The 19,207-nt window shown below is 39.0% G+C and overlaps 1 protein-coding gene across 2 annotated transcripts in view; it reads left to right on the top strand.

Annotated features, from left to right (window-relative positions):
* The window catches only part of SATB2 (SATB homeobox 2), a 185,837-nt gene that overhangs the window by 69,610 nt on the left and 97,020 nt on the right, over positions 1-19,207 (top strand). For both annotated transcript variants that reach the window (XM_055345634.1, XM_055345633.1), the window contains 2 exons: positions 8,076-8,202; positions 9,347-9,470. In XM_055345634.1, the coding sequence (XP_055201609.1) occupies positions 8,076-8,202; positions 9,347-9,470 (251 nt within the window). The remainder of the gene's footprint in view (positions 1-8,075; positions 8,203-9,346; positions 9,471-19,207) is intronic.

Below are 19,207 nucleotides of genomic sequence, written 5' to 3'. Positions count from 1 at the left end.
TAATTTGTGGAATAATTTTGTTCTCTCTCTCTTTCTGCTTTTTTTTTTAATAGAGTCTTTATTAATTTAGTCTAGTTACTTAGTGCTTATATTAAATAATCTAATAAAAGTCAGGGTTATAACATAACGTTTCCCAAATGTGAAGCAGCGTCTATTACATGAGACAAAATCTTTATGCTGCAAAATGTAAAAACCATGTATAGAATTACAAGGCACGAAATGGTACTGCATATAGTTTTTTAGTAGAATGTTTCTGTAGCACAAGGAGGTGATCAGCTCCAGAAAAGATTAGTAGACAGCAGTATCTCATCATAGTTTATTCAGAAAGTGCTCTGAAATTCATATTTCAGGTTTTCTTAAAAGTAAACTTTACTCCCAACATGAGGCTCAAACACACAGCTCTGAGATCAAGAGTCACATGCTTTATCGACTGAGCCAGCCAGGTGCCCCATGTTTTATTATTTTAATGCTCATAATGTTCCTGATACAGATATTATTTAAGAATAAAAGTTAATGTTCTTAAAGAACAAAAAAAATTATGTGTCATAAATACCTGAATTGTTGCAGGCAGAGCATTTGGTGTGTGTGTCATGTATCTATTGATTTTAGATAAATTTATATAACAGTATGGCTTCAACATTTATTCTGAATCATTGAATTATTTATTTTTGTCTGTTGATTTCTTTTGTATTGTTACACAGTATTAAGCGTATTGTAGGTTCCTAGACAAGTGCATTTTGAGGTTTCGATAATTCGAGGAAGTTATAATGGCACCTGAATAATGTAAAATGCTAGAATGCTATTTCACTTTTCATTTACTTTTGCCCCAATGCAAAACTTTTGAAATAGAGCTAGTCTTTAAAAATCAATGCAGAAGGCGTAGAAGAGTCCCGCTAAGTTTTATTGGGGTATGGGTAAGCTATGCATTAAGGACGATGTGTATACTTAAGAAATCATGTTTGTTTTGCCTCTTTTCTCTTTCCTCATCGAGAAGTCATTCCCACCACAGGTTTAACAATAATAACTGTAATTTATGCATTTATGCTGCTACAATTTGATGATATACCACAGTCATGCCCAGGTTAGAAACCCAGGCTGAGTTATTATGTACTGCTGGGTAGTGGTTTCATGTGAACTGATTTATGGATAAATAATTCTGTGTTCTTATTATATGGGACAGACAGTTTTTAATTTCTTTAACAAAGCATAGCTGAACAACAGAAAATTATATGCTATACCATAGGGACACGGCCACTGAGGAGGATAAACTGATGCAATCAGCGTCATGAGTTCTCTCGTTTTTACAAGGGGCTCCATCAGCAGTTGCTGTATTGCGGAAATAATACCGTGAACCAGAAGCCCCAAGGCTTAGTTCTGAGGTTGGAGTTTTTTTTTTTATTGATACTCCTTTGCTCCGATCTTTTGCAGGGAGTTATGAGGTATATAGACCCCAGCCTTTGTCTCTTTTGTTTGTGTTTTTTCCCCCGGCTTAGTTTTCACTTTGCTTTGAAAATTAATGTTAAGATGCACCTGGAATAAAAAAAAATTATTTATTGAGCTGTATTATAAGAGTACTGCTGATATCTTGCTAGCTTCCTTTATCTGTCTCTCAGATTGATTTGTGGGCTTTATTCTGCAATACACCCAATATGTACTGATTTTATCAGCATATATGTATATGCCACAGCAAACCGTGAGAATTATTCTCATGTACTTCCAGGCAATCTGTTGCAGGCCTTTACGAAGTAAATGTTTCTCATTTTTGAGGCACAGGGGGTAAATGCTGTCACTTTGGTTTCTTTTAAGAGTGGTTTCGGGATCCCTGGGTGGCGCAGGGGTTTGACGCCTGCCTTTGGCCCAGGGCGTGATCCTGGAGACCCGGGATCGAATCCCACATCGGGCTCCCGGTGCATGGAGCCTGCTTCTCCCTCTGCCTGTGTCTCTGCCTCTCTCTCTCTCTCTCTGTGTGTGACTATCATAAATAAATAAAAATTAAAAAAAAAAGAGTGGTTTCACTTAGCTATTATATAGTAGTAATAAGCTTCTCTACTCATTTGTGTGCTCCATAATTCTAGGGATAGTGTGTATAAGGGTTATCTTTGCATCTTAGTGCATTGTGCTAGAGAAACAGAAGAAAAATTTGTTGAATGGATGGATGATTAGTGCTAAATACAACCTTTCTATTGTATAGATTATATTGTATTATCAGCACATTTTATTTTATCCCCAGAAGTGACTGACTTTCTAAGAACTTCAAATATTGATATGTTCTACTGTGTATTATCACCTCTCTTCTTTTCATATAGTTAGAGGTAAATAATACTAATGATATGAATGATGATGTATCTACCGAGAAGAATATTTTATTTCTTTGAGATAGGTTACATACTGATAACAAACATGAACAAAGATCACTTTTTTGAAATTTCTTTTTGTGATGTGTCAACTCTGACTCTGATAGAGCACTGCTTTGAGAGAGTGAGAAATGGTTTCCATTACTGCAACTTTTTAATTTTAGACAAAAATTGCCTCCATTCCCAACCTAATTTTATGTCAGTAATGAGAGATTTACCTACAATTGCATTTTGTTATTTGGTCTGAAGGCATTATACAAAGAGTGCATATATGTCCTTTGTATTTTAGCGAACAGATTTGTCTGGATATTATGAACAGTATTTATATTGTGCTTGATTCAGTCACATTAACATTTTTATGAATTTAAAGCCCCAAATAAAGTCCCATAATTTGTGACTCAAAGAGCTCGACACTGCATCTGTTGCAGTCCTCAGCAGCAGGTATTTTGTAAATGTTTGCAAGATGATAAATTCCTTGGGAATAAGAAAAACAGTTTAGGAAATGTTGATGTCCGAAATGGCACTGTTGTGGGAGATTGTTTTTTCTAGAGAAGTCTCAGTCTTTTGGGCTTGTCATCCGTTTGCTCATTGGTCTCATATATTCTGTTGTTTAACATTAAATATCAAGACCCTATCTGACGTGTGACTGTAGACAAGCTGTGACCAGGCTCTCCGGAGGCCCATCGTGTGGTTGAGCATTGGCACATGAGCAGAGCTGAGAAGAAAGGTTTTTGGTCCAGTAGCTGCAAAACTTGTCAGATGAAGCCCAGACCTAGACCTGGCTGTCATCAACTGATGTGTTTGAAAAGTCGCTCTTCAGCTCACTTCCAGGTATAATACTGACCCCTTGCTGTCCTCATGAGGATGAACTAATGCTTTGGAAAAAGAAAAAACAAAAAAACAAAAAACACAAAACACTTCACAAACTGTAAAGTAGTATAAAAGGTGTTGTGATAAAGTAAGTTCTTGATGAGATACACAGACTGACCAGGAATATTTTATTTACTACATGGCTACTTAGACAAAAGGCTGGGATGATCAGGGTTAGAATTATTTTCAGGGAGAATTTGAAGAATGTATACTGTTTCTAGAAGTGAATGATACAAATCAGTACTTCACAGTGAGAGTGTGAAGTGTATTCAGGGAAGAAATGGGAATTGTCATTTATTGGGCATTTTTTGTGTGTCTGGCTGGGCCTGAGGTGTGGGTATGTGCATGCATATAGTCCCATTTAATGTAATCATTGATTTTTCACTTTTCAGATTTGTAAAGCCTACTCATACAGTGTGAGGGTTGAAAATTCTATTCGTATACCAGCTGTTTTTATTGAGGCTTCTCTAGCAGTGCAAGCCAGATATCCCCAGCAGGCCCATAGCCTCTTCTGTAACATTTGGTAGAGTCTGTATCCCTAAGTGGAGGGAGCGAGGAAGAGGCTGTTCATGGTTATATTTAGACACACCTGTGTGAATTTTTCAGCTCTTTACCCTGCTCCCCCCACCTCCTTAGAATATCGCCTTCTTTTAATCCACCTGCATTCACTATAGATTAATCTTCCTATCACTTGGCTTTGGTGGTGTTACATCTACACTAAAAAACTCCCAGGGATCTACTTCTCCCCTGATGTTTACCAAGCATTCATTGTAGGTCAGTCCCAGTGCTGATATCTCATTCTCATTTAAAGCCTTGTGACACCTCTCAAGAGTAGGCATTGTTTTTATCCCCATTTTACTGATAACAGAAACAAAGACTTGGAGAGACAACACTAGCCTTCTCTCCCAAAGTCTCACAGTTGACAAGCAGAGAAGGCTGCACTCTGACTCCAGGCCTCGCCCCTGACCTCTGACCCACAGGGTGTGCTTCTGAGTTGGGCATTTTAGGGCGTTCCAAAGTTGGAACCAAACTTGTTTCTATTCTTCTGTGTTTCGCACTCGAACCACTGTGACTTACAGAATGCTAAGAAGAGTGACGGTGTGGTATTTAGATCAAATCTGGGTTTAGTTATTGCCTTGGTCATACCTCTCAAGGCAACCCTTCTGAGCCTCCATTTCCTCTTGGAAAGCGTTGAAAATAGCTAGGCAGTGAAGGTATCATGAAGAGTTGGACATGCACTTCTGGGACATCTGGTGGTGCAAAAAAATGAGAGACTGAAGAGAAGGAGACTGTTGTCATGTTTTTGTTACTTTTAAAGTAAGGAAACTCTGAACCTATTTCTAGGTGAAGGGAAAGAAGGCACGGAGGGGCAAGGATGGAAGAGATGAATGGGAAAGAGGCAGTGGGGCAGTGGGAGAAGAGGGAGGGGCATCACTGATGTGCAGTCCTCTTTTTTGATTTAAAATAATGAGGACCTTTAACAGGCACATGACCCAATTAAAGATGGAAAGATAATGAAGTCATAAAAAACAACCTTGAGTCATAAGTTGACTATCTTTTTTTTAAGAAGCATTAAAAATGTCTAAATAATTGCTGTAAACAGCTAATTGTTGAGATTAATTATATTCAGGCTCTGTACTAAGGGCTTTACATTTAATCTGCACAATATTCCAATGAGGTCAGTACTTTTATTCCATTTTATAGAGAGAGGATTGAAGTATGGAGAAATTAAATAACTTTCTGGGATTACATAGTATGGGGAGGGGCCAGGGTGTGAACAGAGGCCATTTCACTTGGAAGCCTGCGTTCTTAGTCACTGTGTTATACTGCTTCCCAGTTTGATTTCCTCAATTAACATTTGACTTCTAACCCAAGTAATATCTTTGTCTATTTTATACTAGGGAAGGAAGACTGTATCTAAGGGATGTATTTAATTTTTTAAAAATATTTTATTTATTTATTCATGAGAGACAGAGAGAGAGGCAGAGACAAGGCAGAAGGAGAAGCAGGCTCCATGCAGGAGGCCCGATGTGGGACTCCATTTCAGATCCTGGGATCATGCCCTGCGCCCGAGGCAGACGCTCAACTGCTAAGGTACCCAAGCGTCCTCAAGGGATGTATTTCAAAAGATGGTTCATACATCAGACAAAGACTTTGTTTCAAGGAAGGGCTTATTATTAAAAAGAGTTACTCCAAGTCCCTGCTTCCTGGTTAGAGGAGCAGCTTCTAGACATAGCTATCTTAGCAGATCTTGCACCTGCAAACCCTGGTAGATGGTAGAGCAAAGAAAGTGACTTCTAGGACCAGGTTATACAATATGGTGTGAAAAAGAAAAAGCACATGCCACTTCCCATCGCCTGAAAATAGCATGTGTCAATAGCTCCTTTCCAAGATGTAGAAACCAACCTGTAGCAGCTGCTCTCTGTGGAGGTATTAAGTGTTGTGAAGACACCTGTGTGTGTCTCATTCCAGCCCAGACAAGTCCCCTTCCAGCTCATCAAGGTGGAGAATTTACCTAAATGGAGTATTACTATTTCCAGTTAGAGTGATTTGTCTATCATTTCCTGCAGAGATCCCTCCCCCAATCCTCTTGTACTGAGCTACAGTATACATACGGTACGATGTATGCAGAGTATGTGTTGCAGCTGATGAACTTGACAGTTTTTATACCCATGCAATCACCAGCCAAACCAAGAAAATCCCTTTATGTTTCTTTCCAGCCAGTTGCCCCTGCTGTCCAGAGGTGACCTCTTTCTGACTTCAGTCCTCACAGATTGGTCCTGTAGTCTTGCTTGTTTTTGCATTTTATATACATGAAATCATACAGAGGTATTCCATTGTGCCTGATTGCATTGTGGTATATCCGTCCTGTGGAACACTATTCAGCAGTAAAGAGGAAGAAGCAGTGACATAGAGCAGCATGCAAGTACCCTCGCTAGAGTTGTGCGTGGCAGTTTGCGGGAGGCGTCCTGTGCTTCGTATTACCTTTGTATTCTTAGTCACCAAAATGACCCACAAAATCGGCTGCTTCTACTCATCTAGCATAGGGTACAGTTGCTGACTTCATCTCTTCCTTCTTTCAATTTCTTAAAATGAAATACCATGTCTTTAGAATATGGTCAGTTTAGCCTCCACTTATGGACTATCATGATAATGATTTTTTTTAAGGAATTTAAAATTATATAGTGCTTTTTTAAAAAAGGAAATATGTTAGACATGTTATATGTTATCTTTTTTAGTATCTTCAAATGTCAGGAGGAGTAAAAGGAGCAAGGAAGCAGACCCAGCCTCTCATGAGCGGCTGTCCAGTGGGCCCTGGATGTTCATTTCACGACTACTTTATGTTGCGTTGCTGTGCACTTTTCATTGTCATGAGAGAGAATGTTAGGAAAACTATCCCCACAAGAAAACAGCTTTTCTTGGCAAGTGAAATGTGACTTAAGGAGCCAGAACTGGAGACATACGGTACTATGAATGAGAGCTGTGTTACTTTATTGGATCTGAGTCCAGGCACTATTTATACTGCAGCATATTCAGCACCAGATTGTTAAATCTTAATACTGAAACAGTGCATCATTTTAATATTTTTGTTCTGTTTATTCCCTGTTTTCAAGCATTATGTCAAGCATTGCGCATTCATTTATTTCATCTTGGACAGGACGTGCCCTGACCAGAAAGTTCACTTCCTATTATTGGAATTTTACTCCATAGCTATAAAGCATTGTCTTGTGAAGCTTTTAAAAGTTCACTTGGGTATACAGGTGTTCTCTCTCTTTGATGATAAAAAATATTTTGAAAGAACAGTGTAGTTGGACTCACCTGTATTGCCAAAAAAAAAAAAATCTGTTCTTTTTCTTTCACTAAAACAGCTGTTTCTGATCTGCGATAATTTTTGACATCTTGGGGGACCATTGGATTTTTCATAGCATACAAATAAAATTTTTGTTACACTGTGTTTTCAAATGGAATTTTCTTCATCAACATTATATGTGTCCTCTGCACCAGATAAGATGGGTCCATTTATGAATAGGTTAGCATTATCACGTGTTGCTGAAACTGTCCCATGAATCTTCTTGTCACAAGGGTACTCCTAAAATCACTGCTTTATATAGCTTAAGTCTGACCAGGATCTTTATTGTCTCTCCATTGTCATGCATTTTTACCATATGCAGCAGGAAACCCACAGGGAAATGGTACCATTGTCATTCTAAAAAGAGCAGAGGAATAAATTTTTTTTAAAAAAAAGGGAAATTGAAGGCATCTCTGCTATTTCTGACCTGTGGTCAATCATTGTGCTGTTGGAAATAACCCCTTTGCCTGGTGAAACACTAATCTGGAAGTGAACTCGAACTGCTTCATCAGCTCCAAATGCTGTTTGCACTGGGGATCACACCACATCAGGATGTGACTGTGTGTGTGCTGAGCCCACACACAGGAATTTTCTTGTACAATTCAAAACCAAATCTTCTATTTACTTAGGCTTGCTTTTTTTTTTTTTTTTTGTCTGTGAAATCAGCAGTCCGGTATATTTAGCATCAGTCTTAAGTTAGAATGTGAAACAAGACTTTGGGGGAAGGAAGTATCCGTATGGTTTTCTAAGTAATTTAAGAAACAGGAAAACATAAAAGAACTGATTGTCCGTGATTAAACCTCATCCTTTCATTCCCATCTTCCTGTATAGTTAACTCAGCTGTCAGCCAGAAAGAAATAGGTTATTGCACTGGGTTGTAAAATATCTCTGAGTGGGCCTTGAATGTTGACTATTGAATGACCTTCTTAACACTGAGCAAACAATGAGAAGGTTTAATAAATAGCAGAAATGTGTTTACTGTGTTTTTCTTCTCTTTGCAGGAATAATCAAGCTGGGGAGGTGGAACCCTCTCCCCCTCAGCTATGTGACAGATGCACCCGACGCAACAGTGGCCGACATGCTGCAGGATGTCTATCATGTTGTGACGTTGAAAATCCAATTACAAAGGTGCGTGTCTCTGAACATCTGCCCTTCCTTACTCATGGAGCTGCTCGTGGGTCAGAGAGTCGCTGCTGAGACTAGCATGTCCTGTCTTTGTTAATTTCTACACACTGGATGAAATGCAAAACAAAAAAGGGAGAGAGAGGAGGGAAGGAGGGACACTTCACCAGGCATCTTTATAGTCCACATTCCAACTGTTTTATGTTTTGTTTTCAGAAGCAGTGAAGTGGTAACCTAAGGGAAGCTTGATAAATCATTAAAAATCTGTGGCCCTTAGAGGGGAACTTTCCACAGCCCCTAATTTAATGGGTTCTCTGTTTAAATGCTTAGCACATACTATTTGAAGAATAAACACTTCTACTGTTTTCAGGTTTGTGTTTTGAAGGCTGAGTTCTGTTCCTGTGTAGCAGGCTTACCAGGAAGGTGCTGGCACTGGGCATCTTTTTCTTCCCTTTGTGGTGACTGCCTTAAGAGAAGCATACTCTGTGGCCTGCAGAGGTTCTGGAAATTATTTTATTTTTTTTTTCCTCTAAAGCATCAGTTCTCTGCAGAGTCTTGTAAAGTGCCTGTAAATAATGATTTAAGAAATGTCCTTTAGTGAATTTGCTCATTTTGGAGAATTTGTATGTTAATAGAGACCAAACATTCCCATCCTTGTCTAGGAATGCTTTAATGTCCTCTCTTAAAAGTTATTTTTGGTCAGGGAAACAACATCTCTGAATTGTTCCAGGAGAGTGAAGAGTGGACCTTCTTCACAGCCTCGAATTCGATGGAACATTTGTCTGCATTTAACCTTAGGGGTGTCCAATAATTAAACTTGTATTGTGGAAGTTTATAATCACATTGCCATGCTGTTTTCACCAACAAACTGGAAAAAACATACTTTAAAATATTAATAATTCCTCATATCTAAAGTGACTATTTTTCTCAGGCCAGTATGAAAACAAAGACACCGCATACGGCTCTGTCCAAGTCCTAGAGAAGCAGTCTTGCTCCTCTTCCCTCTTTCAGGGCCCATGCTGGATGCTGATCTTGAGCAGTTTTCCCCCACTGGTAGAGGATCCGGGAGTGACTGTCACAATCTGTCAAGGACCCTCTGCAGCCAGGGTCCTTTGTTGAGGTTGCCATTCATTCTTGCTCTGTTTCCCAGTTGTTCGAAGTTGGAAGACTTGCCTGCGGAGCAGTGGAACCACGCCACAGTCCGCAATGCCTTAAAGGAACTGCTCAAAGAGATGAACCAGAGCACATTAGCCAAAGAATGCCCTCTCTCCCAGGTCAGTATATCCAGGTGGGGTTCTGGGAAACCTAGAGGGCCGCCAGTGGACTATGTGGTGGGAGGGGGCACTCCTGCTCAGACAGCTGTCTTCTATTAGCATAGTTACTCTACACTGCAGGTGGAAGATACGCAGAGGTTGTGGCACTTCTTGTCCTCAAGTAGAAGTTACCACTTTTTGAGAACTTTGATGTGATGGGTGTGTATTAGAACATTTCACTCTCACAGTCTTTAACTTCTCATGTGTATCCTAGGAGGTGGGTAGCAGTGTCTCCCATTTTATAGATCAAGAAATCAAGACTCAGAGAAGTGCTTTACCTTCCTAAGCATACTCAGTGGGCTAAGTGGGAAGTTGCCATCCTAATCCATATCACCCCTACAAAGCCTCGGGCTCTGGAATCTTCCTTTATTTAGTTAATAGAATGAATCAACCATGTCAGACCCATCTTAACTAATTTTTACTTATTTGACTGTTTTCCCTGACTAGCAAAGAGCGATGATCTTTATATCATATACATTTGTATAAATTTTGCAGTGGATTTGCCATGTGAAAATGCATCATGAGAAGTGATACTCCATTTTTAGTGAACTGATGAGAAACTAAGCCGCAAAAATAAGAGATAGAATAAAGGAAGGAACAGAGTAGGAAAGGGCTGCCTTTTCCATATGATGGATCTTTCTCTAATGATGAGGTAATATTTTGGTGGCTAGGGTTAGTGGCTTAGGACTGCTATGACATGAACTCAGGTTGACATTGTTTAAAGCTATGAATGGAAATCCATTTCCTGTGTGAGTTACTACACTTGATTTAAGACAATGGACTAATTACATGTCTGTCAAGTTCAAGGGAAGGTGACAAGAACCATAGAAACTTGATGTGCCCTGAGCAGCATTCTCGGATAATAGAGTCTTTGGGGGAAGCAGGAAGCCTGGTGGTTAAGAGCATGCATTCTGAAATCAGTTAGATCTGGATTCGTGTCCTGGTTTATAGGCCTTTCTTTGTAAGTAAAACCAGGAGACTAATAGTTGTAAGTCCTATAATGAGGAGTAAATGCGATAAATCATATAAATTCTTGGCCTGGTGCCTGGCATACAATGGTGCTCCATTAATAGTTATCAGCTATTATTATCGAGATACAATGTTGTTGGTGTGAACTGAGTATTTTTTGTGTGTGTCGTGGAGCATGTTTTGGACTTTAAATCCTCTGAGATAAAGCATGCTGCAAATATTTTTGCTTCCAAATACTCAAGAAGGCATGCACCTGAGTAGTAGTAGCTGTATAGAAAGGAACATTCGTATTTCTTGACCACCAGTTATGTTCCTGCTCTTGGCCATTTCAGTACGTATGTGTAGGTATGTAGGTGCTAACACTTGTTGCTAGGACTTTGATTTATTTATTTATTTCAGTGTGATTGCTTATGAAGTTATAGAAATAAGAATTTTAAGTTATTCCAATCATATACAAGGATTGATAAGGAACAGTTTATGGAAAAAAATTCAGTCATTTGTCCTGAATTTCACAGTTAGTCACAATTCTTTGTCTCTTGGATTTACGTGGAAGTCAAAATGGGCTTTGCTTGGAAGTGGACAAGCACCTAACTTAATATCAACAATTCAGAATTTTATGCAGGGCTCTTACAGCCAATGGAAATTTGGTCACAACTGATCCAGAGTGATTATCAGGTTTAGTTGTAACTGTAAAATGTTACTAGAGAGATGACATGAGAGGAAAGAACCCAGATCAGGAGCCGAGAGCCTTCATATCTGAAATCTTCCTCCTTCGTGCCATTGCCCTGTTTAGACTTAACTGCCTTGTAACCTTTCTCCTGTCTCCTGCTTTTCCAACACTGAGATCTTGCCATTTCCTTGTCTCTGAGCCTCCAGTGACTGCTTGTGCCCAGCCTGAAGGAAGTGCAGACTGTGTGACATAGCCTATAAGAATTGTTACAGTGGCCCTGTCCAGCTGATTTTCTCACCACCTTCCTCCTTTTACCTGCATCCTCTTTGTGCTCCAAACACATGGAATTAATTATTTTGGAACATTTGCCATTGCTCAAATGTCAACAAAATATTCCTGAGGGCTGGAGCAACCTAACTAGTACCCTTAGCATTACAAGTCTAGCAGCAACTTTTTGTGCTATTTTTAAAAATGATGCAAAATTTATATTCTACTCCATGTACCTGTGTCTTTGATATTTTAAAAAATGTCCTAAAAATCATTTTCTCTGTTAAATTCTCCTTCTGTCCACGTGAGATTGGCCTTCTGGGGAGATGCACCATGTTAATCTCAGGCTTTAGTAGTTCCAGAGTCCTTCAGTTTGACACTTGCTTTTGCATATGTGATTTCTCCTGGTTAACATGTGGTGCTGTCCTCTGCTTGATGAAGTCATCTTTCAGATTCCACCTGGAAAGTCACTGCTGGCGAAGTACCCTGGCCTCTGGGTTGAAGCAGTCGCTTCTTTTGCTCTTGGTAGCCTCTTGCACACACCCTTGTCGCAGGGCTTATCACAGCCTGTTATTGGTGCCGTGTCCCAGTTCTTGTCACTTGATGGACTGCCCATCTCTTATTCATCTTCACTTCCTCAGCATTCAGCACGATAACATGTCTTGCAGGTAGTCGTTATTCTGATGCATTCTCAGCTTGGCCCTGTTTATCTTTTGGGTGAATAACTCTTTGTGGTGGGGGCTGTCCTGTGTATTGTAGGGTGTGTAGCAGCATCCCCGGCCTCTACCCACTAGATGCCAGTAGCATGCCACCATCCCCCTCCCCCAGTTGTGACAACCCTAATGTCTCCAGACATTGCCAAATATCCTATGAGGGGAGTAAATCACTCTTGGTTGCGAACCACTGCTATGATGTGTTTAATGAATTAAGTATAAAAATGTTTTAGAAAGTGCTATAAACTGTAAAGTTTTATTATTTTTATGGTGTTCTTGGCAGCTCTAAAATGTTTTGAACTAGAAACAGTGAATACAGTAATTTGGTGGTCCATGCCCAGTACATTTTCAATCAAACAGGGCTCAGTTCTATTCAATTTGGGGAGATTTGATTTAGGCTTCTGTGTGCTGTGTGATTATGGAAAATCTTACCGGGGTCGTCCTCAGTAAGCATGGACATGTGATATGGGCCCCAGCATTAATCCCTACCGCTATTACCCTTAACACATTCCAGATTATTCGCCTCACTTGTGTAACTGGATTGCGTTTCAGTGTGGGGATAAGCTCACTTATTTTGTTTGTGGTTGTCATAGAACAGGTGCATGCATTTTTTTAAGGTTCAACCTATGTAATGTGCATTTTTGTTCACGTTAATTCAACAGTGTATTCCAGCAACATTACTGGAGTCCCAATTAGGAGTCAGGCACTTTGCCGTGGGCTGGGGATGCAGTGGTGAAGGTGAGAGAGGAATATAGCTTTCAACCTAGGAAGAAGAGTACTACTTACTTCAGGGGGGAAAGTAGCTTACTGGGCTATGTAAGATAGACTCAGTTCATGAGTAAAAAAAAAAATGACTAGGGTTTTTTGTTTTGTTTTGGTTTTTGTTTTTTAAAAGACCTTTTTTGAACTAATTCTTCTTTATTACCCCTAAACCAAATCATCTTAGGTATTTCTTCACTCAAGTGTGGTGATTGCATAAAGGAATGACGTTTCAGTGGCCAGTATGTATTTTCTTCCAACATCCCAGTGTTCGACAGGTCAAAAGAGCAGTTTTTGAAGGCAGAATAAAAGTTGGAAAGTCCATAAAAGGGCAACAATTGCAGGCTGAGGCATATATATTTATTTAAAGGGAGAGAGGTCATGATTTTGCTATTCTCTGTCTGGCCAGGTGCTTGGAAAGTATAGGTTGTATTTGTGTGTCCATGTATTTATTTTTGATTTCACCTTTCCAAATGTGTTTCAGTGCTGACAGCCTCTTCCTTTTCCTCCGAAGTCGCCCTGAGTCACCACTTCCAGCCTCTCCCTTCAGTCATACAATCTGCGCTGAGCATCCTAACTTACCATACCTTATGCATAGGTCTCTTATTAAATAGTCTTCTCTAACTAACTGTTCCAATTTGGAAACATTATGACCACCTCTTTCTGTGGCCTACTTCTCTTTACTCAAGGAAGAATTAAAAGATGAAATCCCAGGTCCTCTGGGTTTTGATCCATTAAAATAAGTAAAGCTAATAGTACATTCCTTGTCCACCTCATAGGTTGTTATGATGATCAAATGGAAGGACCAAGAGACCATGTTTTCTGTGACTCTAGATATGTTTTCTTAAATTTGTTTTTTGGGGTAAAAATACATAACATGAAGTTTATCATTTTCATCATGTTTAAGTTTATAATTCGGTGGCATTAATCACATTCACGATGTTGTGCAACCATCACCCCGTTTTCAAAATTCTTTATCACCCCAAACAGAAAGTCGATAGCCATTACATAATAACTCTCCATTCCCTTCCCCGCATCCCTAACTCTAGGTGACTTCCTTTCTGTTTTCTGACTGAGTTTACTTGTTCTAGATACCTCAAAAGTAGAATCACAGAATATTTGTCTTTTTATCTGGCTTATTTCATTTAGCATATAGGTATGTTTTTAAAGCAGCTCTGTCCCATGCCCGTAGCTGAGGTTTTCTTGCCAAATGTTTGAGGAACAAAAGGTCTGGCAGAAATTACTGAACCATGAAATGTTACTGGATTTCCAGTATGATGGTGATACGGTGTTTATATAGTCTTTTTAAGACATAGACTGTAGGATAATTATTCCTGTCATCCTGAGCAAGCCTTGCTCATTTGGGGATCATTAAAGGACCAACTTAAATGTACAATATGCTAAAATAATCGGACAGTGAACTCAAGCAGCCAGTTGGGTTGGGAGGAAAAAAACAAATTGACCATGTGTTTATCTGTAGACAAGAGGCTGATCAATTGTGTGGACCAGTATTGTCTTAACTAGTTGCCAACTGTCTGTTTCATTTAGTCTTAAATTCATGTATGTAGTGGGGATGTATCATGTCTTGTGTTAACCAGTTGCCAGCTGTCCCTTTCAGTTATTTTCATGTGAGTTTGTTTTAGTTCGAGGCCCAACCTCATGACTCTTGTTGAAGGAGGCTTACAAATGACAGCTTGGAAAGAATCCCTAACTGGGTAATTGCCATGAACATATGAAATGATTGCGTGGAGGGGAGAGAGCTGAACTCATTGACTCTGCGTCTTGTGCCAGGCCTTTTACACAGATCATCTCTCTGAATCTTTACAGCTTTCTTAGGCAGGTACCAACATCCCACTTTCACAGATGAAGGTGCCACCAGCAGCACCTTAGCGGAGGAGCTCTCAGATGGACTACTGCCGTACTGCAAAGCCCAGAGGAAGTGTTTCCTTCAATTAGAATGGCAAAGTTTTCAATTCTGATAGTATAGCTCAGAAATGGGGATAGTAAGGGAGAGCAGAAGGCTGCCAAATAACATTAACTGAATTTTTCATGACAAAGTAATTTCTCCAGATCAGTTTTTTCCCTTTACTATAGTTGATGGACATATCATTATAATCTCATGTTTAATATGTAATTTAGCATACCGCAAAGCAGAATAAAAAAGGCTGAAAATGAGCAAAAATTGCATATATTATTCATTGCCTGCATCATACTCTCTCCCGCACGTAGACGTGGGAAAGGAGGCTACAAGATGCCAGCTTCTCTCCCTACTCTGACACTCTTCTTGCTGAGACAGGGCATTCCTACTGACAGAACATGTAACCATTCACTTGGTTTTAAAATGTTCTTTTTTAAAGCAAGTGTATTATCCGTCTGCAGCTTAGCTACTCTTAGTATAATACTGCTATTCAAACAAATAAGTCTCACTAAGCCAAGGAGACTATGGTAAAGGATATCTAATTATTTTATCTTTCTTTTCTTAGGGAGGGAAAGCGGGTGCTCAGATCTCTGTCTTTTTAAGACAAATCATTTTAACCGGTGTATATTGTTTTGCTTTTCAAACTGTTAAGTTTTAAATTGTCATTGGGTTCCTTAGTTTTCTCTGATTCTAAGCTCTTTAATTCCTATAAGGGGCCCAAGGTCACAACTTGATGTTTTGCTTTTGTCACACTTCGTGTCTTCTTTGTCTGAAGAATTGGTTGCATTATCTGCTGTTGAGTACCAGCTGATGGAGGTGGTGGTGAATATTTCCTTTCTTTCATTAACTAGGTTCCCTTCTTAAGAGACTCATGAAATAATGTGGCCTGGTAGTAGTGTCTTTTTATGGTGCTTTCCACTGCTATTTGACTTTGGACAAGATGCTTCTTCATTTTGAGCTTCTTGGCCCTCATTTTGGAAAATGGAGCCATGTAACAGGTGACATCTATAATCTGAGCTAGTCAAAAACAAACAAGTTTAAAATTTATCTCAGGAGCCTAAAAGAAAATTTATTTTTAGATAAGGCAATCCACTTAAGTATAGTAAGTATCAAAACAATATATTTTAGTGTTTAAACAATGTATATTTAAAACAGTATGATATTCTCTTGCAATTTGTCTTGGTGCAAGTTCAAGTCAGCTAGTAAACTTTGAAATAACTGATGCTGCTGTATTTTAAATCCTCAAATATCTTATTACTACTATTTTTATCACTATTTTAAATAACTTTCAAAGAAAACTGGCATAAACTGTGTGTCAGAGTGACTGCAAATGACAAACCTGGATTTTATTCCTCATTTAATATCTTCATATTTAAGATTTCATGGTTAGTTACAAAGAAGTGTAAAACTTTTCCAAAAGCTTCTGTAATTGGGAAGACATTTTAAACCTTCCTATTGATTTTAACACATAATATTTTTCATAGCATAGCTTTGTCTATGATTACTAATCATGTCGTGTTTGTGGCTGTGACTGAGTACCTCTGGGAGCTCCCTGATTGGCCCAGTGCATGTGTGGCCCTCCCCTTTCCTTGTCACAGCCACTACCATGCCAGTAAGCTTGCTTAGTAAGTGCAAAGTCATTTTAATATGACCCTCAGTAAAATATAATTCCTTTAAGTGTTATAAATAACAACAGGCATCTCTTTTGGGTCATTTGTATCAGCACTGCATTATACAACAAGGATGCTCAGGAGTTGGTTGCATTCTGGCTTGAAAACGTTTACTCAAATCTTTGTTCATTTTCAAAAAGATGTGGAGATCCTCAAAGCCCAATTGTGTGGTTGCTCTAGAATTACTGGAAAACATAAAAGAGCAATACAAAGTACAAAACTATATAGATACTTTAAAAAAAGCAGTAACTGGAAACTAGGGTTTTTTTTTTTCTTTTTCTTTTCTTTTTTGGTAGAGTGACTGGTGGGAGAGATTTTAATCATTACTCATCCTATTTTTGCAGCAGCTATATCTCATCAGGTCTAAGATGCTGTTGATTGTAAGATGCATTCCAATTTCAATGACATTAAAGTATATTAAAAAAATGTGACTGTAGAATGGATGAAATGTGGTAAATGCAGATTCTTGTGCCCCAGGACCTCTGGAAAACTTTATTCCATGTAGAGTCATTATGTGCTGAGTCTGTGTTAGCTCTTTTCAATTTTGTTTATAGTGAAGTAGGTTTTGATTTTTTAAAAACAAACTGACACTAACATTTAGATGACTTCATGTATGTGTCCAGAGTATTCTAGTGAGGCCTAGTGGTTCAAACTCAGGCTATGAGAATGTAACCATCTAATTTAGGGTTAGAGAATATTCATGTTTGAAACTAGAATAATAAGACATAACATGACCTTTCATCCAAAGTATGCCCCAGATGTACCTCTTCTGTTTTTAAAACTCTCTGAAGATGAATTATGAAAATTCTTATCAGTAGAACTAGTTTGAGTGTCAACTAGATGTAAAGACCTGCAGGGAATTAATATGAATAAAATGTGCCACAAATTCAAAAGACTTTTGAGTGACTAAAGATTCTCATCATCTAGGAAACTTTATTTGCTACCTACTTCCTTTGCTCAGCTCATAGTTTAAATTTTTTCCCACCTCACTCCACCCTCTTTGTGGTCAGTAGAGATAGAAACTCATTCATAATTAGGGAAGAGAACAAATCTGATTGAGTCTCTGGGTAGCCAACTTTTTTTTAAATGAGTTGTGTGAACCTGACTCTAGTACAGGATTTGGTGATGGAGACCATGGAAGCCCAGGTATTAACTTCCTTGCCACATAGATTGACACTGGCCCTATGCAGTGTCAGTGAAGACACATCCAGAGCAAGGACAAAATAGAGATGCTAGAGAGTGACGGAAATGTGTATTATTTGGGGCCACAGTGATGCGGATTGGTGGCCTGGTCTTATGGTCTAGGAAGAATTGATGGACAGCTCCCAGTAGTAATTGAGACACTTAGCATTTTAGTTCATCTCCCAGACCATCCTTGCAATAGGAGTTTAATTTCAGTTTCCTGTCATGGCTATGTATCCTGTGCCTCTTTAGAGGATAACATTCATACAAACAACATATAGAGAGGACAAGTACATTTGCAATTATTCGTATACACCAGTATGGCTGGAGCATCTATTATTAGGCCGCTTTCATGTTAAAATTTTCATTATTATGACATTTCAGTTTGGCATTTTAAAATTTCATCTCTGTCCCTTTTCATCTGTTACATTTCAGTGACTCAGATGTCCCACATCAGAAGTGTGTTAGACATGAGGGGGGAAAAATGCAACAGACACAGTCACTGTCCCTCCCTTGGAAAGGGAACTAGCCCAGCTAGCCAAAAGACTTCTTTACTCTTTTGTTAGTAACACACAAAGCAGAACCCTGCCTCAGGAAGATTAGGATTCCACTGTTCTTCTAAGGCAGGAGGTAAGGCTCTAGAAGTTCTGTGATACACTCAGGTGATACTGGCTCTTTGTGTTCCCGGGGCTGTGTTCAGATCCTCAGATTAAAAAGGTTCTTCTCACTATCTCTCCTTAGAGAACAGAATTATCATTTAGAGATCAGCAACTGGGGGAGGTTAGCCATCTACTATATAGGAAGGGCCAAAGAGGTTTCTTTGAATTGAATTAGGATTCCCCTCCCCCACTGGCACTGCATAGTGTTGTTGTTGTTGTTTTTTAAAGATTTTGTTTATTTATTCATGAGATAGACACAGGCAGAGGGAGAAGCAGGCTCCCCACCAGGAGCCTGATGTGGGACTCGAATCTGGGACCCTGGGATTGCGACCTGAGCCAAACCAGATGCCCACATAGTGATTTTTGAAAAAGAGGAACTCTGTGGGCTCAGTGAGGGAACTGTTTTAAATAGGAGTCTGTGTAGTACTGTTTGCTGTTTGAACCCCCTGGTAAATAACTTGCCGTTGCCTTGATTTACTGTTATCCTTTTTATCTTGACTGCTTTGGAGAAATACCATTAGTTCTAAGTTTTGAGATTTTGCATAGCTGCTCCATCCATATGTGGAGATACCTTTTTGAAGAAAAATGAAGTTTCAAGGCAAGATATAAAACCTTACCATAGTCATTTGGAATCTCTCGAGTTTACGTCCATTTGTTTTTAGACGGAATTTGCTGAAGTAAAAGTCTCTGTAAATCTGTGGCTGTATTATCACAGTCAATTCAGGTATATAAGTTAATATCTGTTACAAATGTTGGTCCAAACATGCCATATTGACTGAAAACATACCTGTAGGAAATTTCATTCAAGGTATGCAATTATAATTTAGTTTTTTAGTGGTAAGTCAGCTATGCTCTTCTCTTTCCTTTTCATCCTAATTATAAACAAATTGG

Source organism: Nyctereutes procyonoides, unplaced genomic scaffold, assembly GCF_905146905.1.
Source record: "Nyctereutes procyonoides isolate TBG_1078 unplaced genomic scaffold, NYPRO_anot_genome, whole genome shotgun sequence".
NCBI lineage: Eukaryota > Metazoa > Chordata > Mammalia > Carnivora > Canidae > Nyctereutes > Nyctereutes procyonoides.
Note: the sequence above shows the minus strand (reverse complement) of the source record. Positions and strands in the feature narration are given on the sequence as shown.